The following is a 27,976-nucleotide window of genomic DNA, read 5'->3' on the forward strand; positions in this document are numbered from 1 at the left end:
GTTACTATTTTGGGAAAGTATTCTGGATTCTTTTCTTTTTTGAAGGAAAATATTCCATGGTCAAAGATCACATTTGACTTAAACATGACTCGGTCAAATGTTTCAATCCAACTTCAATTGTAGGTCACACAGTACAGTTATTATTCAAAAGCAAAAAACACTCTTAAGTGCCGCAAAAATCAGATTTGTCCAACTAACTTTTTGTTTTCTTCTTGTTGTACTATTGTTGTTCTTGTCCTATTATGATAAACTTATTTTGAGAAATTTGATTTATTTATTTTTAATAAGGAACTTAAGTTAATTCTGAACCTGAACTCTTGTATGGTCAGCACAAACTAGTTTTGTTACAAAGTTACTTTCATTTTTGCTATTTTGTTAATTCAATGATTAACAAAAATCTGAAGTCTAAAGATTCTATTTTTTCAATGATTTAGACTAAAGCAGTGACAGCAACAGGTGGTCAGGAACAGCTAGCATTTACAACAGAACAGAAGATGAACGGAGCAGAACTGAACAAAATACGAGAACAGAGCATAGCAGAACCGAGTAGAACACATCAAAAGGGAAGAAAACACATGTAAATGTTAATGCCCACATCTATACAGTCGGGGGTCAAGAAGGGTCAGAGTCTCTTGTGGGGAAATGTTGCTTCTTTTAAGGGCCTGTAGTGTGAAACAGAGAGAGGAAATGAAGGAGATGGTGGACCAACAAGAAGTCTATGAAGTGTAGATGAGAAACAATTACTGGAACCATGTGTCATGTGACTAACAGAGTTTTCATATTAAATTTGGCTTCTGATGCAAGAATATTGCTGAGTCACAATAACCTCCATTCTGGAGGTGCGTGATATCATCATTCCTCATTCATACGAGCTTGTTGCCCTTCCTCACTTGGACCTGTATCACTGTCTTTCCTTATTCTTAACAGGATCACTTATGTTGTTGCCTTTCTCCCTCATCACAAACAATTTAGTGTGATAAACAGCTGTGCTATGTGTGAAACTGTCTAACTTTAGCTAATTAGCCGTGTTATCTGCCTTGGTATTTGATATATTTTCTCAGTCTTAATCATAATAAATCAAGTTTCTAGATGCAGAAAAGCTGTATGCCCCAATGGAAGACACCCTTTGAAACATGTCTTTCAGGTAAGATCATCTTCTGCTTCCAAAATATATTTAGATAATTGACTAAAATTGACTTTATCGGCCGGTGGGATGTGCTTGGTGTTCTGCCCAGGAGTCATCATGAATGCCTGCAGGCACCCCAGTAAGATGAATTCTGTTTCTGCACAGTGAACACATGTCCTTCTGAAGGATTCCACCATCTGATGATATTTCATCAATTTTCAGTCCTTGATGCCTGTTGAAAAATGGCCCAAGTCTGAGTGACAAGGAAGAAGATTTACAGGTCCAGGTTCTGCAGACCACAGCAACAGGACAGACATAAATAATTCATAGAAATTCAGGATTTAAGGATAAGAAATCATTATCACTGTGACGGGTGCAGTTAGGACCCAAATGCAGCACTCTGGAAAGCTGGACCGTAGTAATGACTTTTATTAACACACGGGCAAACAGGAACTCAGGCAGACCAGGAAACACAGGAAATAGTCCGTTCTTCAGGCTCTGGGCCCGCACAAAGTCTATGGGTTGCAGGCTCGGGGAGTGGGACGAGCAGCAGCGAAGTCCGAGCCGGGCGGAGAAGTCTAAACCAGGTGAGCAGACAGGAACCAGAGACGCTGAGGCAGAAGTCGTAGTCAGGGGCAGAAAACAGGTAGGTTGTCCGGGGAACAGGCAAGGCAGGCAGAACGAAGACAGGCAGGGTCGGTAACGGGTAATCCGGCAGGGAAACAACGCTGGAGAGTCTCACATGAAAGCAGAAGAACAATCTGGCACTGAGTGAGTGTGAGGCTGGAGAATATATACACTGGTAGGTGAGCTGATTGATGAGTGAGGGCAGGTGTGTGATCAGTGACTGAGCGCAGGTGTGTGATCAGTGACTGAGAGCAGGTGTGGTGATCAGAGGGTGTGGCGTGAGCAGGGCAGTGGAAAAGTACTGGGACAGGAGGGAACTGGGGAAAAGGGGCTGTGACAATCACTGAAAATCGAATGTGGCGCTTCCCAAGGCTGTGTTGAGACTATTACTTTATTTATGGACACAAACAATATATTTGAGGTTTCCAATATCTGAAATATTTAAAAGACCTTGATTTGCATATGACACAAATATTAACTGCTATGGGGACAACCGGAACACCTCTTGGATCCGGTGGTTGTACGAATTACTGAAACTGAAGAGCCTGTTACGTGGTGGTAGAGGACCCGAACGCAGGCCAGGACACAGTGGTGGAGTGGTCAAAAGCTTTATTTACAGGGAAGGGGAGCACACATTGATGACAGAAATAGTCCTCCTGGACCGCAGGGGATCGGGAGGCAGCGTCCGCCCGTCACAGGTCCATTGGCGAGTCCCCAACCATACGCAGTCCCCCTGGACTGCGGGAAACTCGGAACACCGGTGGGTCCTCAATCCGCAGCAGTCCCCTAGGACCGGCGAGGACTCGGGAGCCTGGCGCGACACGCTCACCACACAAAAGTGCCCTGAGACACTGAAGGCAGAGGCAGTCCTCCTAGGCTGCAAGGGGAGCAGGAGCGGTCCTCCAGGGAAACCAGGAGCACGGGAACAGGAGCAACCCTCCAGGAGACGCAGAGCACCAACACACAACAGGGGAAGCGACCAAACAGCTTCACCGCAAACAGACACCCTACCAACACCAAGGAACCCGAACAAACACCCACACTAGACAAACACATTCCCTACACGAACAGACACCCCGGCACTGACAGGCAGGCACAACCTGCTTAGGGGTGTGCCCGCCTGCAGTGCCAGCTGCACCCAATTGTGCTCAACACCACACCCTGCAGGCCAAAGATAGACACAAACCAGAAATCCCAACAGAGCCTAATTATTTAAATAAACACTAAATCTAAGACTAAATTTATAATATTTAAAAATCAAGCAAGTTCTGCAAACACGGAACTCGGGATAAATTGTATAGAAATTAAATTTTTAAATGAAATCAAATTTCCAGGACAAATAAAAGAGAGTAAATTATGTTGGAAGACACTTAGAATTTATGTGACAATAAAAATGCTAAAAATCAAAGAAATCCTAAATAAAAAAGTGACATGCACATTATACCGCTCCTCCCTACTCCCATACATAATCTAGTGTCTAGAATCTAATCTAGAATCTATATTGTATGAAATAACACATACAAAACAAACGCAGACCCAATATTTATCCTTCAAAAAAGAGCCATAAAATGTATAACTAACAGCACTCAACTTAAAAATTAAAACACTCAATTTATTTATAAATAAATTGATGGGTTTTTTAAAATATTTTTTTTGTATAAAATTTACTTCATCCTACTTCCTTTTTGAGCACAATCACATCTCTGCCCAACATAAAGCTAATATTGTTTTGCTGATTTGTTACACAGTTTTTATTTTTGCTATTTTGTTACTTAACATAAACTAAAATCAAATGATAAAAAATTCTATCGAATCAATGGTTTTAGCTAAGAACAACAGAGCATTTACAGCAGAAAAGAACATAAACAAAAGCAAACAGATTTGAAGGGAAGAAAAATAAAATAGAGGTAAACATGAGTGTCCACATCTGTACAGGTCAGAAAGGTCAGAGTCGCTTGTCTAGAAATGTTTCTGGGCCATGTGTATTAATGCAGTGGGAACTATAGAGAAGCAGAATGAGATGTGGACCACCAGGATCTTTATAAAATATATATAAAAAAACAAGATGAATTTATGGGAATCAGTGCCAAATGACACTTTTCAGATTAATTTTGGCCTCCAATCAAACAATGTTGCTATTGTGTAACAGCCTCCATTCTAGAGGTGCTACCAACAAAGTGTTGCTCCAGCAGCTTCACTTTATCACCAAAGTTTTACTTTCAGATTAACTTTCTGGTTGAAAGAGACTTTGATGTGAAACTCAGTATTTGTTTTGAACTAAATAAATGCTCTCGGGTGTTTGCTGGCTTATTCAGAACCATTTCTGTCCATAAAAGAGCAGAGATCAACAGTCAGACAGACAGAAACAGCGGTTCCTCTTCTCTGAAGGTGAGACCATCAACTGTGTTTAGGTTCCATTTGCAGGTTCCTTCCAGGACCCAGTTTCTTGCAAGTACCAGAGAGCTAAATTACATTTGATTTTGATGATTTGCAGGTAGAACTACGCCCGGAAAGTGGTTTCCCATCTCTCCATAGACCCTCATTGTTACTAAAATCTGTTACTGTTATTTACTGGATGTGACTTTGTTAAAAATGTCCCACTATGTTTCCAGAGAATCACACCCCTGAATCTGCAGTTCTGCTTTCACCCCAAATTCCACCATGAAGGTAAAGTGGGGAGTCCCAGTTGCTGGTTTTGGGAAGATTGCTTTGAAACCATCAGTTAGCTGTGTGATTCAAATATCAGTTTAATTGGTTCTGTGGCAGGGATCGCTCATCCCTCTTCCTCGTGGCCCCAAGACTGGCCAGTGGTCAATTAGTTCCCAGGCCTGAGATCACTGACAGTCCCGGCGGAATCTACCCCATCATTCTTTCTCAAAGCAGCTCAGACTCGATGGTAATTTTCATAAGTTTCCTACCATCCACCAAAGTCATGTCACTACATCCACACATCAGTCAACCTCTGACAGTTTGTACAAAAAACATTCCATTTCTCTTTCTATCCATTTTGTGTTGCTTTTAGGTTTTCAGCGACATGAAAACTGATAATGGAGGCTGGACTGTGAGTATCCTAAACATGGCTCCGTCAGAACACTCCAAACCGTGAACAAAAGGAAGAATCCTATGTCCCATGTTGTTCTTCAGGTGATTAGCAGTATATTAGATGGAACAGTCAACTTCTACAGACCCTGGAAGTATTATAAGGTTGGCTTTGGCAAGTCTGATTCAGAGCACTGGATCGGTGAGTATCTCAGTCGTCTCATCCATGTTGTAGGTTCACTTCATTGAACCTATCCAAATCTATAATATGAGGTGTGTGCCTGTGCATGTGTAGGTCTCGACAACATCCACCACATGACGAGTAGTAGAAAGCACGAGCTCCGAGTGGTGCTGGAGGACTTTGAAGGGAACACTGTGTTTGCTCACTATGGTTCCTTGGCTGTTGGTGATGAGAGTTGATTGTTGGTGGATTTTCTGACGGAGGAGCAGGTTATTGAAATAACACTGTCATAGGCTGAAGAACATCACAATTTTTTAGGCTACCCAGTCTTTTAAAGCAGCTGCTGTTACAGAGACAAGTTACAGAGACAACGACCGTGCAGACAAGGTCAACTGTGCCAGAAAATTCCTGTACCTTCTGGTACAATAAATGTCATCGTACAAACCCCAACAGGGTGTATCGCTCTTTACGCTGTTGGGGTCAGCTGGCAGCCTTGGAAGGGTCATGACTACTCACTGAAGAAATACATCATGATGATCTCTCTCTTATTTTTAAAAAAAAAAAAACTTTCTTCTCTCTGCAGACTGGTAAAGGATTATTCTACTATCGCCAATAAACAAGATAATAACAATTATAACATTTTGATTTCTGATTTAAAGTATTAAAGAAATCATCCCACCAAGCTAAGAAATGAAAAGAAAATCCTAAAATGTTAATTAGATGTCTTTACCTTGATTCTTCAGGCAGTGAAGCAATCTTTTAGATGACGAATAAAGGAAGAACATGATAACTTATGGTCATCAGCCTTGCTCCTCAATGAGCATATTGATTGAAAGATTGTTAACTAATTATCAATAATTCATCATCCATAAATACATTTACTCAGGAAGAAAATTAACCTGATGCCACAGACATAGAAAAATTACACTTCAAATGTAAGATTTTTATTATACAGGCTTTTTCGTCCCACTAGTGGATATAATTTAAAATTAATTTGATACAGGCGATTACATCGCTTGCTTCATAAACAGAGAAGTGGACTCTCAGAATTTCATCTACCCAAAACATCACATCAGTAATAACTCATTCTCTCTTTCTTTTGCATCCTCAGCTCTGCCTCATAATATCGTTGAGAGTAAAAACTTCCGGTAACACTGAAGACATCTGACGTGCCCTCATATGGCGTGATGACTGGCCGCAGGGCTTTCAATTGCTTGAAGTGACCAAAGTGTTTGATCCTGTAAAATCCACTGGCAGCTGATGGTGGAATGTACCATTCGACTGTGGAGTTACTCTGCCGGTTTGAACCCTTCAACCAATGGAACCTGCCACAAGAACCCACGTCAGCAGTCTGCCTCATAACAGATGTAAACGCAGCACAATGATCTACCTGGTCTCCCAAGATGCATCAGTGTGGACAGTCTTCCAGGTGTCTGTCCTATTGTCATATATCTCCACTGTAACAAAGGTTTTATCTCTCTAAAAAGGTAGAAGAAAAACATGGATGTTAAACAGAATGTTAACCTGAAAGACAAGTCAAACACAAAATTTTTTTTTCTATTCTTACGATGTCTCCAGAGTGTCTTGGGTTTCCTGCAATGAATGTGATGGACACAACATCTCCCTGTGGCACATAACCAAATATTAGTGGCGTCTTCAGGCTGAAAACACTGAGATCTGAATGCTGAACCCTGAGGAGCACACAATCCTACCTGTCTGTATACCGGATAAACCTGCTGCACAACGTCGCCAAAACTACTGTTCTCAGGCTTCCTGTCAACCCCTGCTGCCGTCATAAGGTTGAAAAGTTTCTTAAAGAATGGTGGCTGGGGGCCCGTGGGCAGCTCTGACACATTGTCCTGAAAAGGAGGACAGGACCATATCATCACCACCTATAAAGTGAGCTAACAGTAACACAAAAGCCCAACTTTTTTGGTTGCTCTGGAGTGTGTTTTGAGGGTCCACTTGAACGTGTCTTAGCGTATTCTAGATTGTGCTAAACATAAGCAAGATTGGCCAGCAGTGTCAAACCTGCCTGTGCAATGGCTCTGGCCAGTCCTCTGTACTTCTGCAGGTATGCGCTTAGAGTGTGCGGCCCAAAGATGGTTGAGGCACCTTCATATCGTTGCACCTGAAAAGCAACAGGTCACATGGTGCTGTTGGCACTATTACTATGGATAACTGACTGGTAGATCATAGCAGTGTGTACCTGGTATTCCTCGAATGTGGTGATGTAATGAGTGTAAACATTACTCAGACCGGCGATTACCACCTCTACATCCCTGAACGCACCCTCGGACTGAAGTTCCTGGCACACACACACACACACATATGGTTACTTGAGTCCCTGCTGGTGGGATTAGATGTGCATAGGTATGTCTGTGCGTGGGTTTAAGCTCCATCTTACCTGTTTCACACTCTCACGTAACCTCCTCCCTGACATGGTTCTGTTCACATTCAGATCAGAGCAGTTGGTTAGGTTGTACCACCAATTAACTTCTGATCATTTACAATGTTACCAATAATTTAATGGCACTGAGAACATTAAAGGTTCAACAGATTTGGAACCATCTAGCGACCTTAAGATTTATGCTATCAATCGAATTACAATTAGCACAGGCAGACAGGAACGTATACTTTAATGCTTTATTTGATGGGTGGAGAAGAACAGCACCCATAAGATGTGAGAAACAAAACAAACACACACTAAACAAAGTATTTTTCTTCCCACTGAAGTTCAGTAAAGTCCATTTAAATGTAACCACCCATTACCACAATGAAAAGTAGAAAATATCTGGTATAATTTCAAACTGTGGGTACTTGTGTCATTCATTGACTTCCTGTGTTTAACCTAACGAAACAGCACTATCACCAGCTAAAAAAACACAGATAAATTATTATAATCGATTATTCGTCACGTATAACGTTAAAGCCATCAATAACAGTAGGGGCTTTTATAAATAATATTACGTGATCTCGCCAGGAACAGCGACCACAGCGACAGAGCCGATGGTGATGATCTGAACATCTATGATCTTAGGATGCCAAGGCAATGGCCAGTTCATCTACACATACACACGAACACACACAAAATGGGGAGTTAAATTCATGTTCTTGATCATTTTCCATTCAGTGATTTTTACAGCTGATGTGTCGCCTGTACCTCCCCAGTGCTAAACAGAATTGGCTTCGGGTGATGACATTCCTGTGTCTCGTTGGATGGTTTTCCCACGATAACATCTCTGATGCCATCCCAGAAGGGGTCACCTTCCACAGATCCTGCAGAAAGACAGACAGAAAAGCTTCGAACCCTAGCCCTCTGACATCTGAATCACAACAGAACCAGAATCACCTTGAGTGAAGTTCAGGTCTCCTCCTCCATCTGTGGTACCTGCTGCGAAACTGTGACCCAGAGCTGGTTTACATGTGCTCACCTGAGAGACACACGAGCACAAAAGGACAAAGCTTTTAGCAATTTTAGAAGGTACACATCATCATGACCCTTATCTATAGCCTGTGGATAATTTGCTGTCATATTAGTTTGGAGTCTGTGATGAGTTCACTGATTCTACAATACAAACCGTGTGTGTGCTGTTGATCTGGATCGTGACGTTGGTCATGTCGACCCACTGGTGAGCAGAATGAAGGAAACCAGTGACCTCTTCCTTTGCATTAACATACAGCTCCTGCAGGGGGCAGCAGACACACATCATCATTAAATTAACAGTTGATTCCTGTGATTCCTACGGTCAGAATCATCTTGATGTCCATGCCCCACTGAGCTAGGTTTATTTAAACATAAGCTACATCACATGGGATTGATTTTTAACTTTAGATAATTGATGAATAGTTGCCCTAGTTGGTTTGCTGCCACCTTAGGTGCCAGGTGGTATTGCAGGTACCTTGGCTTTCTGGTAGATGTTGTGTGCGATGATCCTCGTGCTTTCAAACATGTCTTCTCCTGGTCCAGATGACTGACACATCTTTGTCTAGCCAACACACGCACGCACGCACGCACACACACACACACACACACACACACAGAGTTGACATTTTCGGCTTTAGAATACCTTTTTCAGAACATTTGTGAAGACATTCGTTTGGTTATCACAGCATCTAGGCTATTCAAGGGGTTTAGACTTGGATTTAAGGTTAGATTCAAGTTTAGTTGATGTATTTACCCCTCCTACAGGACAGGAACTGTTCAGGTAATCACAGGGCAGTCCGGTGTTCACACAGTGAGGTCCTTTTGTGTTTGGACTAACATCACCAAGGTTGCTAGAGGAGAATCCAGCGACAAAGCCTCCCTGATCACACGCACACGCACGCACGCATGCACAATATTTATCGTTATTTCCTTTTGTCCATCTGATATTCAGGTGTTTCAGGTGTGGAATGTTCATGTGTTGTTTTTACATGTCCAGGAAGCTCTCCAGGGTTCTTGTCCTGCTCCATCAGGTAAGACGCATAGCCCATGTTGTCACTACTCACCATGCGGTTAGTGTAATTCATGCTAACAGCATGAACAGCGAACCAGCTTTCAGAAAAAGGAAGAAGTGAATACATAATTTATGATTCGGGAAAGCAATCTGAACCACCCTTTGTTTTTTACCTTAGCATACCAATCCCATTTCCATCTAGATCTGTGAACTTCAACACCAGCACTTGCTTATCTGTGTTCCACTTGTACCTGAAGGCACCATTTACAATGTCTTTACATCAGTGGAGTGCATGTCCAGTAAAGGCCTGTAAAGTGACGTACCTGTTTCTCTCCTCTTCTGGATTGTTCATGTATGAGTGAGGACTCCTGTTGACACTGTTGCCTTCCAGATCTCCTCTGCTCCTGTAGATCCTGCCAGGCTTCGTGTTGTTGTGGGCTATATCTATACTCTGGAGAAAAGGTCAAATCTGTATGAACATGTGGTTTTATTCAGCTGGATGTCTTATTGAACATTGTAAAAACTGGACACCAAATTATAACATAGATCTTAATAGATGTTGATCAAAGAAAGTGACAAACCTTGACAATGCCATTAACTAGTGGCTGGACGGATTCTTTGATGTAACCTTTACTGGTGATCATGAACAGGGTGTACTGGAAATACCCAGCTAGTCCACAGTGTGTGTGTGTCCCACTGAGAACAACGTTGTCTTGACGATACAAGTTGCCATATTTTGCCTTCAGCGCGTTCAACACCTGCACACATTGTTTTGGGTAAGTATTATGTCACTTCTGCATCACTTCCTGTTTAGAGTTCAGCATAAGCTCCTTAGCTTCACTGGTCTACTGTTAGCACGTCTAGCAGTCTACTGTTTTTCACCTCCAGTCGTAGCCGTTGTGAAACCATCCCCACATCTGCAGTAACAAACACGACTCTCTTCCTGCCATCGTCAATGATGAAGGCTCGGCTGTACAGGCGAGTGTGTATGCCTGCACCTGTCTGCTTAGTGTTAGCGTAGCCCATCTGAAAAAGATTGTAACATGGCAGATAAAGCTGTATCATTTGAATGATGAGTTCTGTCGTTTTTAGTCCTCTTGTTTGTCCAGATGAAGGGACGCATTGTCTGCAAAGAGATGCTGCCCTGGATTTGTCCTTGATGATCACAAATAGGTATTTCAAGCCTATCAGCAGTCATAAAGATAGGACAATAACAGGACTCTGTGGGGTTATACATCAGTTCTATCAGTTTGGTGTCTTTGATTACGACAGAGACCGTAAAGATTATCAGCAAACCCACACTTGAACAGCACAATTGGATTTTGCTGCAGATTAAAATCACATTTCAGGAAACACACGCCTGATAGGCTAAACAAAGTTCGTTCCTCACTAAAGGTTTTCTTATTTCCTAACCTAGACCGGCATGAGCCTACACTCCACACTGTGTAATTTTAGGACACAACAGGTACTTTACTGTCCGCAATGTTGAAGAATTAGTCAGGAACCGAAAGCTGTCTGAAGTAGACCTTGCGAGCTGTGCTCTACACAGGCCATCAGCTGCCTGTGGCCATCACAACTCAAGCTGTGGACCAAAGGGAGGCTGCTCATGCGTTCCTCTACTGACCAAAGGTATTTCGGCCGGGGGTCCGGTACAGTCAGCTCGGCCCACGCCGATCAGGTATGGTTTATGTTCTGTCTCTTGGCTGGGCACAGGCGTTGACTCCAGCCCTGTCAGAAAGACAGAAGTACAAAAGTGAACTCTTTGACTTGCCATCTGCAGACATCTGACTTGCTGTTGTTAGAGCGTGCTTCTTTTTACCTGGGGCTGTATTCCTGGTGAACATCAGGGTGATGAGTGTCACAATCCCTCCAGTCACAAGGACTACCAGGATGGCCACGGCACCACAGCTCACTGTCTTCTTGCGTGCCATGCTGTGGGTGGGGAAAGGCAGAAGTGTGTGTTCTTGCTGTTTAAACATGTTTCTGGTGGCACGTTGAACTTTTTCCTTAATGTTGCCTTCTCTCTTCCACCCATTTACACTCTGTCTGAAATGATCCCCCCTGTTTCTTTTGATTTCACAGCTTCTGGATCTGATCCATTAATGATTTCGAAAGAAAGTAAGCACTTCAAGGTCGCTTGTGGAAAGCGAGCATGAACCTCAACCATGACAAATGGCGAAAAAACATCGACAGAAATAATTTTACACCATTTTTTGTGATTACAGCACTCAAAATAACAAGGGATATGTTTGGCCTCTCAGATAAGAGGCTCCGCAGCACCATCACCATCATCACCATCATTGATTCGTTGCAGAGGAACGAGAGGAACGAGAGTTGAGACATGAAATAATGCTGTGGATCCTACTCACCTTTATCATGGAGACAGAGCGTCGTTGTGTTGACTCAAACTGATCTCAGGTGTCTTTATCTACCTGATAAAGTTTCTCACTCCAAAGGTTGCTCTCCCGACTCTCACACGGGTTATTGATTATGAATTGATCATTACATAAGAAAAACAATCCACTTTAAAGCTTTGCCATTTATTTATTCTGCTTTATTAAATCCCCATGCAGAGTGTGAACATTCGCCTCATTTTTCCTCCAAAAGTGTTCAGGGGTCAGTTAGTGAGTCCAGAGATGAATGAATGAATGTCAATTGTCAGATATTGTCAGATAGATTTAAAAAACATAATAACTGTATCTGAAACCGAGACACAGAGTTATTCTGATATTGTAACATTAAATAATTCACAAACAGCTTCAAAATTTGGTTTACAATGTTATTTGATGCTGATTAAAGGAAAAAGAAAAGTATTGACAGTTGCTAATTTAAGTGGCGTAGATTAATATTCTGTTTATCTTGTTCATATTTTGCCTTATGTCTGTTTTTAGTTGCGTATCTTCTCAGTATAAATGAAGAGAGGAAAAAAACACTTTTGCTTTTGCTTTTATTAAAGAATGCAAGAATGAATGAAGCTGCGAGCTTCAGGACAACACCAGAGTGCCATTGGTTATGTTGCCTCTTCAGCTCATCAGAAATATCCTGTGGGGTCAGATTTGTCGCACATCTGCACATGCACGTGTGAAGTTATTCCAGGGTAGACGGTCTGCATGGGCAGCAGGACCCCGATCCGTTCGCCCTTCCTCAGCGTCCCAGAGACTTTATCAGGACGGACGTAGAACAGCTTGAAACAGAGATCTGCAGGGGGAGATAATAAAAACAAAACCATTGGGATATCAGGAATGGTGACATCTGCCTGGGAGAACAAATGTGAATGAGATTACGGATGAAACACCCCAAACAAAATCACAGTTCATCTAATGGCACAAGCTGTTCACAGACCTCTTCAGAAAGTCACAGAATTTCAGCTGTGGCTGTTGCATGCTAACTACAGCATGAGACTACAGCTAACAGGTGACATGCTAACAGGCGGAGGCTAAAGCTAGTGAGCGTGAACGGACTTTCTCCTCTCAGGTTGATGCCGTCGTTGATGGCCTTCTTCGCGGGGTCGGTGTAGACAATAACCCGTCCATTGAGTGTCACATCAAATGGAGCATAGACGACGGCGCCATCACTGCACACGATATCCAGACCTTTGTGAGTTCGGTCTCCACTGAAATGCAGCAGATATTCCATCAGAAACATTCAGTTTGGGTTTTGTGTAAATCACCATCGGGCCATTTTACTGTCTTGTTACCGTCTGGCCCCGTACTGCCCTTGACCCCAGCGGTCTGAGGTCCTCCTCTGGTTGGTGGGGTTTCCTTCACATAGCCGTCCAAACTTCACAGCATCACAAAGACACACCAGAGCTACACATACGCCGCGCGCGCACACACACACACACACACACACACGCACACACAGTGAATCCATACATTGTGTCAAAATGGATTTTTTGGTTGTTTCTGATTATTTAGAGCAGTGTTTTTTAACCTGGGTTCGATCGTACCAGGTGAGTCATTCTCAGGGGTTTGGCATTACTAGTCTAGCAGCGACAAAACTAAAGAAACACTTCCTTAAGCTGCATGGAGCTGGGGGAAATCAAGAACACAATGTTTGCTGAACTCGAGGCGAAGAAAGCCAGATTCGATGAAAAGGCCACGCCATCGTACGCAGTTGCTTACCTGGTCGCATGTTTTTGTGTGAAAATCACGTCTGAACAGTTTTGTTCACGCACGGTTGATTTAGAATTTGAAAAAAAATCACAACGTTCACAACAAAGAAGGGTTCGTTGAATATGAAACTGGTGGGATTCAGTACCTCCAGCAAGGTTAAGAATCACTGATTTAGAGGAATACATTTGGAGCTTCAGATGGAGAAATTTCACCTCTGACCACTGATTGCAACACACATTTAGTTTGAGCTGTTGAAAGAACTGTTAATCTTGCATAAATCTAAGGCTTAATCCAAAAATTTTAAGTGTCTCACCCAGCAGAACGAGGATTTGTCTCATCCTGAATGCTGTTTCTTCCAAACCTTTCTGTGGGTCTTTCCTCCCTGCAGCTTTTATAAAAGCCAGTGTTCCTCTTTCGTTACAAGGGAAAGTCCAGTGTGATGGAAGGAACAGCTACTAAGTAAATATGACGTTTTGTAATCAGGAAGGTAGCTGAAGTGCAACTGGTGGCGATTGTGTTATTACAAAGGGAGGAACCTGCAGTAAGTGACCTGCCGTCTACCTCTAAAACATGTTTTGCAAAAATTAAACAAAGAGCACTGCTATTTAATCCAATGCTGACACAAGGTGAAAGTCACAAACTCCTTTTTTATTCGCTTGAGCACATCGCTAAGAAAATACTGAAAACTTGCTCTGAAAAAAGATTCGACAAACTGATGGTCTTTAAATTATATTAAAATATTTCTCTACATAACTTGAGTCATGTTTGACCCTTTTTATTCCTGTCCCAAGTTCAACTGTCCGCTGCTGCAACAGCTATATCCCATAGGTGGCGCTAGTGAGGTTCTCTGAGGAGCTGAGATCTTCTCAGCCCAGCATCAGTCCCTCGCTGATGGGCATGTTGATGTGGGCAGTCAGCAGTGGCGAGCTTTTCCCCTCGTGCAGGACAAACACTTTTATGATGTCAGAGATGCCCCGGTCGCTGGTGCACTCCACAAAGGTCTCAATGGGGTAGACAAGTCCAGGGACCAGCAGGGGGATCCTCATGTAGGAGGTCCTCATCTTATAGAGGGTCTCATCGTACAAGATGCTGATGGCCAGGTTCATGACTGGCCGACACGCCGCTGTGTTCTGTATATTCAGGGTCAGCTTGAAAGATGGGCCCAATCCCTGCACCACAGCGTTCATCTTGAGAGGCTCGCTGAGACTGGAGGACATGGGTGTCAAACTGGACTCCAGAGCCTTTAAGTAGGCTTTGGCAGTGGCCAGTCGCAGGCGGCTCAGGTCCATTTGGAAGGCACGGTGCATAACTGTGCCGCTCTCCCGCTCCCGCATCATCTGGTCCACGTACAGCTTTGTCTTCTTATGTGTGTTCAAACGGACGCTCTGCGTCAGGGGCGGACCAGGGGTGCTGTCCTTGTCCTCGAAGGCTGCAGTTCTCTTTAGGATCTTCACCAGTAGGCCTCCTCCCTTAGTGGCCATGATGAGGGTTCCATCCTCACGACCATACCGTCCAAAGCAGATGCTGGTAACGGCATCAGGCGTCCTGATGGTACTCAGCAGGTTCTTGTCACGGTATAAATGCACCTCACAGTTGGCCAGACCCACCAGAACCGCCTGAAAACCCCTGGTGGGAAGGTCCATGGTTGCCATGGTAGTAATGGGAGCAGGGAGGCTTATTTTCCATAGTTTCTTCCCCTGAGAGAAAAAATAAACAGAGTATATGACCTGGATCCTTCAGTCGGGGTCCTCTGAGACCTAACAACAGCATCAGCACCAGATCAACAAGCATACAAACAAGTACAGAAGTGAGGACATATCTTTTTTAATCCGTGATCATTGGCAACACATGGGTGAGAACACAGAGTGGCCTGTGATGTTGTACCTTCTGTGTGAAGCCATGTAGGCTCTCGTCATTGCCGCCAACTACCAGGTTCTTCCCGACTCGGACCAGGCCGACTGGATGAGATGAAAGCTCAATGCAATACTTGGGTTTTTCTGATTCCCTGTGGGACATGAAATACATTAGTCCGCTGGATAACTTACTGAACCGGAGTCACTGAGCAGTACCGCCTCACCTGCGCAGGACGTAGATGCTGCCGTTGCGGCATGCCACTGTGACACGAAACTCCACATCATACTGACCCGTTACGTTCATCATTGTGGGAGCGGAGGGCAACACCATCTGCAACAGCACCAGACTTGTTGACAGGTTTGAGTCCCCAGGACACTAGCCTGACCCAAACACCCTCTTATTTGCCTGTCAGCTGAAAAAAACTGTAACCACACAAAGTTAGCAGTTCTTCAACTAGCTGATCTCACCTTGGACAAGATGATAAAGGCTTCGGGGTCGAGGACGTAGACGTGGCAACTTTCGGTTCCAATCACCAGACAGCTGACACCGTCGTCATCGCTGGTACTCTTTTTCAGAGTCTGGATGCAAGTGATGACGGTCTAAAAGGCACATGACCTTCTGAACACCACATTCCTCAATGTTCCCGCATAACATCGAGCTGCAAGCTTTACCTGCCGTTTTACCGGCTGCTGTTTGTGCAGTTGGACAAACTCGTCCATTTCACTGGGCTCCAACGACAGGAAGCTGAGCGAGCGGACAGACAGAGGGACATCAGCCTTATTCCTGATGCTCTCCAACATCTCCTTCAGAGACAGAGGGTCAATCTGCCCCTCCCTCGCCTGCTGCCACACGTCCTGATCAATCAGAGCACAATGAACAACACACCCTTCAGAAAATCTGAAATAAATCTATAAAATTGACACAGCTACTGCACAGCGAAAACAATAAAAGTGGCCACTCTGAACCAGCCTGAAGAAACACGCAGATATTTAAGGAATAAAATGTGAGTTGGCAGCCAAAAATAAAAGCAATAGAACATTAAGATGAGAGCTCAGACCTGCTCCAGGCTGTTCACGTCCAAGCCTGGCAATGTGAACTTGAAATATGGCCGCAGGTTTTTGTAGATATACACACAAGGTCCAGATGCTACAGCGACAGCGGGGACGCGTGGCTCGTGCAGGTCCATGAAGAAAGAGACCAGACCGGTTGGCAAATCCAGCAGGGCGCTCTCACTGCTTAGTGCTGTGCCGCGGTACACTTTTAGCTTCATCCCCAAGGAACCAGACCCTAGGTCCCCTACCAGGAGCCGGTTCTCCCCATCCCCATTCAGATCTGCCAGGTCCATGCACGGCGAGAAGGTGTACAGGCCTGCCACGGGATCGTAATGAGCATCCAGCCACTTCCCAGCATCACTGCTTAACTCCATGATCACCAGGGTAGATGGTAACCTGTGACAATCAGTTATTAAAGAGATTATGTCCTGAACGAGTATAACAAGTCCGAATTTACGCAGAACAATATTTTAATAAAATCACCAGTAATCGCAAATAGTAAAATAACGTTTATGGTAGCACTATGTTGTTGTTAATTTAATGTCTGTACAAGCGTCAACAGCACGTTTTAATCCACAGTCTTCTCTGTTGTCACAATGAAGCTACTCACCGTTGTCAGGGAAACGGAGTCGTAACGACCTCTATTTGCCTGTAACGCGCACCTTTCACAAGTGAATCGTTACAAAAAAACCAAAACCAACCAAGGTTTATTGTCAGATTTATTCCAGATAAAGTGTTAAGACGCTAGCTTCTCAATCTAAGCACATAATACAGTAATCCTGTCAGCGCCAGATTTGCACCCGGAACTCAAACCGCTCCGTATCACTTCTGCGCATGTGCAGTTATTTAACACACGTTTATTTATTTATTTTAAAGAAATCCAAACTGAGTTGGAAAAACTCTAAAAATGCCCCTGTAATGTACAGCATTGTGCTAGTTACTAAAGCATATTCATTGTGCTCTGTCTGATTAAACACTGTAATTTCCCGGAACTACAACACAGTATAATGTCTGGTCAAATTATACGGATATACACAATACTGTATACGCACTTAAAATACGTTACACATACACACGCACACACATCTATAGAGAGAGAGGGAGAGAGAGAAAAACTGTTTTAGTTATCGCGAGAGTATGTACAGACGAGCTTTTGTCGTCCGACGTGCGTCACACCTCTTCGCAACCCGGTTGGTTGATCTTGCCTGTTTAAACACAAAACGCGGCACATACAGCGAGTGAAAGCTAACGTTGTATACTGTACTGCCTTTCGATGTTATCTGTTGGAAATGGTCTTTAAAACAAATCGGAAGTGAGTGAATCAATGTTAACTTGTGTTTTTTCCCCAATGCAAAAAGGCAGCAATAAATAAGATATGTTGGTCTAAAATCCACTTACACATTTGAAGATTAGCTGGCAGCTAATGCTAACAACAACAGCAGCAGGAATTTAAAAGGATTGTCTGTCTCGTTTTATTTGTTACTTATCAGTTCTCTCATCAATATGCATTGCTTGAATGTAACATTTATTTAATTATCGGGTCTGTAGTGGATTATTGACGGTAATGCGATTGTGATTAAATATCTTGATGAAAGTCTATCCAAACTATCTCCAGCACACACAGTAAATCTATTAAATAAGGGGTTTTGTTCCTTTGTCACATTTGCAAGAGTATTTATTGAAATTTCATAGACCGACCTGCTGTAATCTTGCTCCCTCCGTCTGTCTGTCTGTCTGTCTGTCTGTCTGTCAGCAGATGGAATCGTGTTTAGCGGGGATGCCCGAGAGAATTGGGCCGGTGGAGGTGGATGACATCAGGAAAGATTTGCTGAGGGAATTCACTGCACTCCCAGTACAGGTATGTCTAATTCTCTATTTATTGTCTAAGTTACTTGTGATCATAACGTCAGAGGGGTTTGTGTTGGTTCTGTTCAGGAGGATGTTCTGTCGCAGTCTGAAAACCTGCAGGTCTATCTGAGGGTTCGACCGATGACTGTGTCCGAGACAAAAAATGGAGAGTCACAGGTTTGAGTTCCTCTATTTTCTTTTCTTAGTACTTCTCTGCAATAATTGGTCCTTAATTTGGGAATTCCTACATCAGAAATCATCTGCATTCAATTTGACCTGCTATTTGGTGCTCGTGCACATATTTCCCTCAAGTTTAATACTCAATTAAAGACATTAGTTCACTGAATTATATTTAACTATACCGTGAGAACTCATTAAAAAGGTATTTGATTGCACGCATTCTTCTTTTCAAATTGCTCCCCAGCAGTTCTGTTGAGCTCAATCTCTCTTAGTTGGTGTTTATGTTGTGTTCGGACTTTGTTCTGTGGTGTTATGGTTGGTTTTTGCTCCTCAGGACTGTGTGACTATTGAGGGGCCAGACACTGTAGTTCTGAAGCCTCCGAGGAGCTGCCAATCAAGCCGACAGAGCGACAAGTCTTTACCACAGACAGCACAGAGGTTCAGCTTCACACAGGTAGAACTCTTGTTGTTCTTTGTGTTCTGGGTGCTTCTTAGTAGCACTATCTGTATTCTTGTGGGTTCTTCTTTAATCTCTGTTTTTGGTGCTGGCAGGTGTTTGGTCCAGATGCAGGTCAAAAGAAAGTGTTTGACGGTTCTGTGCGAGGTCTGGTTCGAGATGTCCTTGATGGTGGAAACTGTCTTGTGTTCACTTATGGAGTCACCAATGCTGGAAAAACATTCACCTTCCTGGGTCAGAACCTAATACTGAGTACAAATTTAATTCTGCAGTTGGAGACAACTTTTTGTTGTGCAGCATTGTCATGCTATAAGGATAAATAAATCCAGCATAAGTCTACTCAATGCTTCAGAACAACTAACTGAAAACAGAATTTCAGAAATGTAATAAAAAGACAAACTAAAGTATTTTACTGACATCAGCAGTTAGACTCTCTGACACTTTGGTGATCTTTTATTTCTCTAGATAATTTTTAAGACAACCTGAATGAATTCATTTGAGTGGACAGGATTTGTAAAGACACCCATCTGTCTATAGAAGGTCTCACTGCTGACAATATCAGAGCCAAAGGAAAAACCAAACCATGATGTCAGAACTGCTTCAAGAGATCAGAGACAGGATTCTGACTAATGCTTTTTTCTGTTGCTGTATCAGGTCCAGATCACGACAGCGGTCTGTTGCCAAGGTCTCTGTCTGTCATCTTTAACAGCATCGATGGTCGTCTGTACAGCCGTAATGACCTGAAGCCACAGCGCTGCCGAGACTACAGCCGGCTGACCCCAGACCAGCAGGCAGCAGAGGTTACCAGCAAGAAGAACCTGCTGAGGCCCCTTAAAGAGGTCAGACTATCAAGCCTTTATTCGAGCAGACGTATTTGTCAATGCAAGATACAGTCTTACCCATAACTTTTATTTCATACATACATACACACATATTAATACATTAACTTGTATTTTGTGCATCTGTCTGCAGAGTGACAAATCATCTTCAAAATCAACTTTTCTGGAGGGTAAGTGAGTCTCGATCGAAGGCCAGGTCATTAAAGGTTCAACCAGAAACTCTGACACCTCCCACGTGTGTTTGTGTGTGTCTTCAGGTTCATCTCTCACTGACAGTAGCGTGAACAGTGTCTCTGAAGCCGACACTTTCAGCCTAAGCTTAACATCAAATGTGTGTTTCTCTGTTTGGGTTTCGTTCTGTGAGATTTATAACGATAACATCCACGATCTACTGGAACAGGTAACACACTCTCTGTTGGTGACATATAAATCAGTTTTAGCTGAAAAGTCCTTATGTAACATCTAGCAAGAGTTGAACAGTTCTCCAACTGTGATTGATGCTTTCAGGTTCCCAGTGGACACCACAAACGCACAGTGTTGCGTCTTTCTCAGGATGTCAAAGGAAACTCCTTCATCAAAGGTAAAACTGACACCTTCAGGTGTGTTGTTCTCGGGACCGGTGCTGGTTCTGCCTCCTCTTGATTAGCACCACTATGTTGCTGCGGTGTGCAGCAAGACAAAAATCATTTTCAATATATGCTATTTGTGGGGTTATGTAAGACAATGACCAGCGCAAAAAGTAACACACGTGCTTGAGTGTGTGGCTATATTTTTCCAATGGCGTTAAGACCAACATGAAAAGAAATGTGAATGCAGACTGTGCTTGTGGGAAAAATGATACCATCATTTTTTTTCTTCTTAAATTGACACAAGGAGCACGAAGACATCTTTTCTTTTAAAATAAACACGGCACTAATCATGTATATGTTTGTATGTTTACTCTATAGACCTGCGTTGGGTCCAAGTGAACAGTTCTGAAGAGGCCTACAGAGTGATGAAGATTGGAAAAAAGAACCAAAGTTTCTCTGCAACTAGACTAAATCAGCTCTCCAGCAGGAGGTGAGGAGCAACGTGTTTGTTCCTTCTGCTTCAACCTCAGTCCAGCTTATTAATGTTGAAAATATGTTACAGCTTGTAGCTTTTTTGCTTTTGTTAATCTTCACTGTGACTCATCAGTATGTTTGTGATTCTGCAGCCACAGCATCTTTTCCATCCGTATCATCAGAGTAGAGGACATCGGTGTTCCCAGAGTCCTCGGCATTAGCGAGTAGGATCATCATGTCACAAGTCTTACCTCAAAACAACATTTGCAATTACTCACATTTCAGTGTATTGCTAGGCTAGCTCTGTGTGACCTCGCCGGATCTGAACGCTGCTCACGTACTCAGAACACCGGAGAGCGACTAAAGGAGGCGGGAAACATCAATAGCTCTCTCCTAACACTTGGAAAGTGCATCAGCGCCATGCGACTAAACCAGCAAGCAAAGTACGCCAACCGTGTGCATGAATGTTTTACCACAGATTAAGGGTTTTTTACACTAGTACATTTACAATAACAATGACTGTTATTAATTCAGAGGTCCTGTGACACCTTTGTGGCCTCCACAGGTTCCAGCACCATATTCCCTTCAGGGAGTCAAAGCTAACCCACTTCCTGCAGTTCTTCTTCTGTGGGTCTGGACGGGTCTGCATGGTGGTCAACATTAATCAGAGCTCTTCTTGCTTCGACGAGACGCTTAATGTGCTCAAGTTCTCTGCTCTTGCCCAGAAGGTATAAATCACACCTCTTATGGAGATATATATATATATATATATATATATATATATATACGCACACCGCACTGTTGACTGCTTAATTTCCGAGCAGCATGCAATAAGCATGTGGCAATTTGTTCTTTTTATGTACTTGGAATTATTGCAAAACTTGTTGCAACACATGTGCTGTCTGATCAACTTTTTCCGGACACTCACCTTCAGCTTTGTTGACTGTACCCATGTCTGTTTGTCCAGGTTGTGGTATTGAATTCAAAACCAGCAGCCCTAGATGATGCCCCCCACAGGTCAGCCTTGGAATTATCAATGATCATTGACGAGGCCGACCAACGCAGAAATCTGTCAGGGCGTGGCAGAAAGACATCAATGGTGGCTTGGGAGACGACTCTGGAAGACGTGATGGAGGATGAGGATGATGAGGAGTGGGAAGAAGAAGAGAGTATGATGGAGGGAACAGTTTTGGATGCAGAAGGTGAAGAGGAGGAGAATGAAACCATGGAAGAAGAACAGAAGGTAATAGATATAATCAGGAGATTATGATTTTTTTTCATGTGAGACACAAGCTGTAATAATGGCAACAACGTTGAGTTTTTTATGCACCATTAAAGTAATAAATGCCTCATTTCCATCCACAACGAAGACCTTACTTTTACTGACTGACTCTTTAAAGATGGCTTCTTACTATCTTATTTTTACTTGTTTAATAAGTGACTTTAGATTTATAATAGAAGTAGGTGCTTATAAATACCAAGAATGCATGCAAAGTGCAGTGTTCACCATTTTGTGTTTGTGTGAGCAGATGCCTTGTGAATCAGCCCTTCGTTTGCTCTTGGAGGCTCAGATCAGAGAAGAAGTCAGCGCTGAGTTCTTGGAGCTCTTCAGTAAGATGGAGAAGGACTATAGGTGAGTGTTGGTCACTGCTGCACAGAGGTAGGTCAGGGCTAGACATGGTAGATAATAGTGGACTGTTGTTTCAGTGAACGTCTGGCGAAGGAGAAGGAGATCCTGGAGGAGAAAGCTGATAGGAGGGTAGAAATCTTCAAAGATCTCATCAGCAAGACAGTCAGGCAGTCCACCATCAACGCTAATGAGAAGGTGACTTTTATTCTGTAACCAAAAAATGCACTGACCAGTCACAGATGATGCCTGCTGATTATTGATATCTGATCATTTTATTATATAATATTATTAAGGAGGAACAAACAGCTTTGATGGAGATCATCAGTTCACTGACGGAGGATCTGGAGAAGATCAAAGAGGATGCTCGGAGTGTTCACAGCTGCTTGACTGAACACCCGCTCACTACAGGTAAGCACAGTGTGCTCTGTTTCTTTTTCACCCATGTTTTAGTTTATAGTGGTTTGTTGGTTGTGTTAATCTGTATTTATTTGTAACCTGTGTCTTTGCAGAAGCCCTGCAATTAGAGAAGCAGCAGTCACACGAACAGCTTCAGGAAGCCAGAGAGGTATTTTGGGCTTTTTTAGTTTGTGCTTAGGGATTTCCTGTTTATTTGTTTGTTTTTTCCTAAATGCTAAATTGTGACTTGTTTAGAATCTGGAGAAAAATCAGCAGAAGGTATCAGAACTGATGGAGATGTGTCAGGAGAAAGATGAGATCATCCAGAAGCTGCAGGCGGCTGTGGAAGATGCCACCAGAGATGTAAGTCCACCGTGTAATGCAGAAGAGACAAGTTTTAGAATGTTGCATTTGTTTTGTTGGACTATTGTTGGACTGTTCTCCAAAGATTTAGTTCATACTTCACAGAACTCTTATGACTTGTGACTCCTCTCCTAAAGTCACCCTGTCAGTAACAAGAGACCTGGATATGCTGAACAATCAGTCCAGACATCTCAAAGATATTTAGTTGTGGGTATCACAAGAATGTCTTCATTTGAATGAGGGTTGACATTTTTTAAATTTGATTTCAAAACCACTTATGGCATAAAAGTTAAAAAAGAGGCACTTATGGCATAAGAAGGATGGCTTTAATACTACATACGTTTCTAACATGTACGCTGCATGCAAGTTTTACCCTCCCCCAGGTTAATGTTTCTGTTCATGTAAACCGTTCAGGGGCTGGAAGATGAAATGATCTCCAAAAGACCTAAAGTTACGGATCATACATGCCCTTTTTATATTGATCAAAATCTTTTTCTTTTTTTAATTTTCAGCTTTACATTTTTTTTGTCAGAAATAGTGATCCATCTCTCTTATCACAGAAGTAAGGCTGAAGGTCAGATTTGATGTCTTTCAGAGAACTTTGGCGGAGGCCAGCAGACATGAGCTTCAGCAGACCGGCTCCTGGAGGAAGGAGGAGGAAGAGAAGAATAGAAAAAGAGCATGTGATTCTCTTGATGATGAGGTGAAGGAACAAGGACCAGCAAGAAAGAGAGGTAAGAGGAATAGTAGGAGCACTGTCGAGGTCAAACCTTCTCCATTCTCAATTAGCATCATGATTCTCCTCAGTGATTTTGGAAGAGGAGATCTGGAGGCTCCAGGAGGAAAATGAGAAGAAAGAGGAAACCATCATTGAGCTGAGGATGGGAGAGGAGAGGATAAAGGTTCTGGAGAGGGAGCTGAATATCCGTGAAGAGGAGGTGACCCAGCTGAAGAAGGATCGGGTTTTGTTGGAGCAGAAGGTGCAGCAGTTGTCAGGTATAAAACAAATTGAGGGAATACCTCATAGTCAACAATAAAGACATGGTGTCCACATGAAGTTAAGGATTGATCAGAGATCATATAGAATAACTTGAGTCATTTGTTGTTCTTTTAGAACCTGTTAACTGTCCAAACTGTGACTCTGTATTTTCATCTCTGGAGTTGGAACAAAGAGAAACATCAAGGCTGATGAAGGAAAACAAAGCTCTAGTAAACGGCATCTTCCAGCTGCAGACAGAGGTACGCTTCAAAAGCTCTGTCTTCTACGATACAGCTGTCCACCATGTCACATATCAGACATTGTTTATTCATTCAACAATTTACTCCTTTATATTTAACCAATCGGGTCATGGAGGCGACACAGGCTGTATCTATGGAAACCATATTACACCTGTTTATTGTCTTTATTAAAATAAAAGATTGCCCAACTCTAAGTTAATAAATTTTGCATGATGTGAGTTTGAATTGATACATATTTAGAATTACTGATGTTGGTATTTTTTTCTGCTTTTATACACCTTAAGGTGACCAGCCTCCAGTCGCAGTTGAAAGAGCAGAGTGACAGGTGTGACAGCCTATCAGAACAGCTTTCTATGACAGAGAGCCACTCAGAGGAGAGGGCTGCTTCTATCAACAGTCTAAGACAGGAACTGGATCACCTCAAACTTGTCAAGGTTGTTCTAATCACTGACTCAAATACAGCAGCGTAAGGACAAGGGCAGACATTATTGATAGGTTGATTGATTGATTGTTTCAGGAGGAGGAGGAGGAACAAGTCAGAACCTGTGTTCACTGCAGCAATGTGCAGGAGGAGAGGCGGGTGGCCCTGGAGGCGTTATCTGAAAAATCGCAACAGCTCCAAACTCTGCAGAGAGACAGGGCCACACTGGAGGAGCTGCTGACACAAAGGTCCGGTTTAATATTCTGCTTATTGATCAGTAATTAAAACAAATAGCACTCATCATTGTTCTGCTGCAGCAAGAACAGGTGCACTGAGCTGTCAAAGGAGCTGACCGATCAGAAAGAAGAATTTTGTCACAGAGTCTCACGAGTAAAGGCAGAGCTCGAATCTGAGAGAGGAGCTTTAATACAAAGACTGGAGGAGACGGATCGGGAAAGAGATGGTGAAGAGATGCTGCATGATTTTCATTTTGAGAGAAATACATGCTTTCTCACTCTGTGTGTGTGTGTGTGTGTGTGTGGCAGGGCTGTTGCAGCTGGTGTCGGAAAAGGACAAAGTGATAGATAAAGGTTTGAGAGAGACCGAGACACTGAGGCGAGGTATGATTATTGAGTCTCTCATAATCATTTCTGTACATCCTGTTTAATCGTGTGTGTGACTATTTTGTTATTCATCTGACCAAGAATGTGTGGTTTTTTGTTTTTTTTTAAGAAGTGGAGCATCTACAGGAGGAGCTTCAGAGAAGGGATGCAGAAGAGAAGGAGAACAGGCGGGTGGAGATCCAGAGGTCCACAGTCAGGAGCACAAGACGGAGGAGGCAGCAGCAGGAGGAGTCTCAGCCGGTGCAGAATCTTCAGGAGGATGCAAAAGTAAGTCTTTACTGACCGATCACTTATTGTTCAATACTCGTGGCAACGCTGATTTGTGTGTTGAATATCCTTTGATGTATACAGAGGGTGGGTGGTCATGTTCTACCTCTACAGGCAGAGACTCCCGTGACGCCTCTGACGTCCAGCGTGCCTGGCAAGAAGAACCTCCCAAAAAAAACAGGGAGGAAGAGGAAGAGCTGTCAGCTGGAGGTGTGTGTATGTTCTGCGTGTGCCGCCTTATTAGCTTGTAAAACAAGCATTTAAAGTTCATTTCCTCTCACTGGAGCCAGTCAGTACATGTACACGCGCAGTTTAATATAACTGAAATGAATTTTGGATTTGCTGTCTCGTCTGGATGCGTTCCTTGTCCCAGTTTACACGCAACAGAGAAAATTGGATAACTGAGGGGAAGATGTCCTCCTCCTCCACATTAGGTGGTGATCTGCATCTTTTCTGCAGGTTACTGCAACCCCCACTTTCAGGTTGACCTATTACACTACATAATAAACTACTTGAATCAGGAGGCAGACTGGCAGTTCTAACAGGAAGACGGATAATTGTACAACTTTGTTCATCTTGTACCTAATGACATAAGTCACACACTATCCGTCATTGCCTCCTCATTCTGCGACTGGCTTCCTTGAATGTTTTTGTTCCATTGTCCTGTGCCACTGTAGGAGTTGTGGAGCATGTTGAACTCAGATTTAGGTGTATACCGGGGAGAGGCGATTTCCACCCACACTATCTGGATTTCTTAAACGGATAAGGATAAAGTGATATATGCACTTCAGTCGTCCATTCATAGGTTTATGGCAATATTCCCTCCAAGGTGTTCTATAAATGAGTGTTGGTTCGGGGAATTAAATCAATGAAAATCCAAACACTGGCCTGGAACCTGTACAGGACACACTGCCAATCTTCGGCTGTGTGCATTCATTTGCATGTGATGCAGTGTGTGTTGTGCCTGTGTCCTTATGGTGTCTGTGCATGTGTGAACAGGAGCTGGTGTCCAGTGAGAGCAAGAAAAACCAACTGAGAGGAAACTCCAACCAGGTGAAACATGACCCATTCATCCAGAGGCGGATGTCCTGTCAGCTGTCAGGTTACAACTTGTTTATATCTGTGCCAGGGGTCCCCTGTGGCGATGGGGGGTGGAGCTCTGCAGATCTCTGAGGGCACTTCTCCATCCGTTTTGGGCAGCAGAGGTCAGTTTAAATAGCGCAGTAACATCATCCTTCAGAAGAGGGCTCTGCTGCACTGTGTTGGGCCTGCCAACCTGCTGTCAGCTGGATTTACAGTCTGTGCTCTGTCTCCACCTGCTGGTTTGTCTGCAGCTAATAACGAAATGTTTCCCACGGCGACCAAAGCGGGCCGAAGACGCAGGAAGCTTTACAAGACGGCGTCCTCGTCTCCCCTTCTCGACTCTCCCCTGATGGTAAGAAAAGTTATAAATTATCATTAACAAAGTGTTAGCATTTTTCTTTTCAAATAACATTTTTTGGGGGTGTTTTTCAGTCATCTGCAGAGGCAGTGGAGGAGAAAGAAAGTGATCATTTTATTATTAAGAGGCAGCTGCGGTCTAAGACCTGCAGGAAGTGACGTCACCACTGACCAGCGAGCTGTAAAAGTTGCTTTTCACACTTTGTCAGGACATTTCTGAAGAAGACTTGCATTTTATGAATACATTTCTGTACAGTTCCTCCTTTTAGTTTGCTTTTTTTTTTTTATTCGGGTAAATAAAGAGCAGAGAGAACAGATTGTTCACTTCCTGGAAAAAAGTTTGCCTTCCAATTTTCCATGTTGTGGCTCAAAGTCAGAGTGGTTTTCTACATAGTTCTCTTTAGCATAGATATAAAATGAGACAATTTTTTGTTTACAGAATGTTTCTTTAATCAACAACGCAGGAAAACAATTGGGTTATTACCAACTTGATTTTGTAACAAAGTTGAGGCAATTTCTGAAGTTGAGCAGCAGCTTTGTGCTCCAGGCTGCCACTCATTGGTTTTAGCACCAAGTTAAAGTGCAACAGCACCGTGTGGTCACAGTCCACTAGAGAGACAACAAACTTTGTTGAACCTGATCAATGTTGATCAGGCTACTTCTAATTCATCTCGTCTTTGTTTTCCATGTTGAGTTCAATTAAACTGGGAAAAATCGCTTCTGTAGCCATCTATCATAGTCCTTGATCATGTCACAACTGATTGTTTAACAGATCAATAAATTGTTTTAAACTGAAC

The 27,976-nt window shown here is 43.1% G+C and overlaps 4 protein-coding genes, 1 long non-coding RNA gene and 1 pseudogene across 8 annotated transcripts; 3 read left to right on the top strand and 3 right to left on the bottom strand.

Annotated features, from left to right (window-relative positions):
• The first annotated feature begins 4,326 nt into the window (after window positions 1-4,326).
• LOC115251504 (ficolin-2-like) lies at window positions 4,327-5,740 on the top strand (annotated as a pseudogene).
• Window positions 5,741-5,897: 157 nt separating this feature from the next.
• Window positions 5,898-11,879, bottom strand: asah2 (N-acylsphingosine amidohydrolase 2). Its single transcript, XM_003961208.3, has 21 exons — window positions 11,782-11,879; window positions 11,232-11,344; window positions 11,037-11,140; window positions 10,295-10,438; window positions 9,994-10,170; window positions 9,736-9,863; window positions 9,586-9,663; window positions 9,390-9,510; window positions 9,155-9,280; window positions 8,876-8,962; window positions 8,555-8,659; window positions 8,326-8,407; window positions 8,137-8,252; window positions 7,944-8,038; window positions 7,381-7,420; window positions 7,183-7,281; window positions 7,009-7,104; window positions 6,686-6,832; window positions 6,541-6,597; window positions 6,364-6,452; window positions 5,898-6,298 (listed from the first exon to the last, which is right to left on the bottom strand). Exons 2-21 carry the CDS (start codon window positions 11,341-11,343, stop codon window positions 6,046-6,048), a joined length of 2,256 nt encoding a protein of 751 aa, XP_003961257.1. The 5' UTR covers window position 11,344; window positions 11,782-11,879; the 3' UTR covers window positions 5,898-6,045.
• On the top strand, window positions 10,468-11,988 carry LOC115251381 (uncharacterized). Of its 2 annotated transcripts, XR_003889917.1 has the most exons (4): window positions 10,468-11,090; window positions 11,193-11,366; window positions 11,495-11,530; window positions 11,638-11,988. It is a non-coding gene; the product is annotated as an uncharacterized lncRNA (long non-coding RNA). The 2 variants fall into 2 exon arrangements; XR_003889916.1 differs by lacking the exon at window positions 11,193-11,366.
• A 354-nt stretch (window positions 11,989-12,342) lies between these two features.
• Window positions 12,343-13,997, bottom strand: lect2.1 (leukocyte cell derived chemotaxin 2, tandem duplicate 1). Its single transcript, XM_003961142.3, has 4 exons — window positions 13,841-13,997; window positions 13,110-13,221; window positions 12,874-13,025; window positions 12,343-12,610 (listed from the first exon to the last, which is right to left on the bottom strand). The coding sequence occupies exons 1-4, from the start codon at window positions 13,863-13,865 to the stop codon at window positions 12,444-12,446; spliced, it is 456 nt and encodes a 151-aa protein (XP_003961191.1). The 5' UTR covers window positions 13,866-13,997; the 3' UTR covers window positions 12,343-12,443.
• A 158-nt stretch (window positions 13,998-14,155) lies between these two features.
• Window positions 14,156-17,274, bottom strand: bbs1 (Bardet-Biedl syndrome 1). The gene is made up of 7 exons (XM_003961209.3): window positions 17,044-17,274; window positions 16,439-16,829; window positions 16,053-16,235; window positions 15,849-15,980; window positions 15,605-15,711; window positions 15,412-15,532; window positions 14,156-15,224 (listed from the first exon to the last, which is right to left on the bottom strand). The coding sequence occupies exons 2-7, from the start codon at window positions 16,805-16,807 to the stop codon at window positions 14,394-14,396; spliced, it is 1,743 nt and encodes a 580-aa protein (XP_003961258.2). The 5' UTR covers window positions 16,808-16,829; window positions 17,044-17,274; the 3' UTR covers window positions 14,156-14,393.
• A 365-nt stretch (window positions 17,275-17,639) lies between these two features.
• LOC101073051 (kinesin-like protein KIF20A) lies at window positions 17,640-27,975 on the top strand. Of its 3 annotated transcripts, none has more exons than XM_011615267.2 (32): window positions 17,640-17,745; window positions 18,187-18,291; window positions 18,369-18,458; window positions 18,796-18,915; window positions 19,014-19,152; window positions 19,573-19,757; window positions 19,891-19,927; window positions 20,015-20,157; window positions 20,265-20,337; window positions 20,705-20,816; window positions 20,953-21,024; window positions 21,097-21,243; window positions 21,366-21,528; window positions 21,768-22,043; window positions 22,330-22,433; window positions 22,508-22,625; window positions 22,724-22,838; window positions 22,940-22,995; window positions 23,082-23,189; window positions 23,785-23,923; window positions 23,997-24,185; window positions 24,304-24,428; window positions 24,713-24,862; window positions 24,946-25,097; window positions 25,167-25,312; window positions 25,395-25,469; window positions 25,582-25,739; window positions 25,824-25,949; window positions 26,739-26,792; window positions 26,869-26,944; window positions 27,074-27,174; window positions 27,255-27,975. In XM_011615267.2, exons 2-32 carry the CDS (start codon window positions 18,190-18,192, stop codon window positions 27,336-27,338), a joined length of 3,735 nt encoding a protein of 1,244 aa, XP_011613569.2. In that variant the 5' UTR covers window positions 17,640-17,745; window positions 18,187-18,189; the 3' UTR covers window positions 27,339-27,975. The 3 variants fall into 3 exon arrangements, with proteins under 3 accessions (XP_011613569.2, XP_011613671.2, XP_011613624.2); XM_011615369.2 differs by having other exon boundaries at window positions 25,854-25,949; XM_011615322.2 differs by having other exon boundaries at window positions 18,190-18,291.
• The last annotated feature ends 1 nt before the right edge of the window (window position 27,976 follows it).

This window comes from Takifugu rubripes, chromosome 1 (genome assembly GCF_901000725.2).
Source record: "Takifugu rubripes chromosome 1, fTakRub1.2, whole genome shotgun sequence".
Taxonomy (NCBI): Eukaryota; Metazoa; Chordata; class Actinopteri; order Tetraodontiformes; family Tetraodontidae; genus Takifugu; species Takifugu rubripes.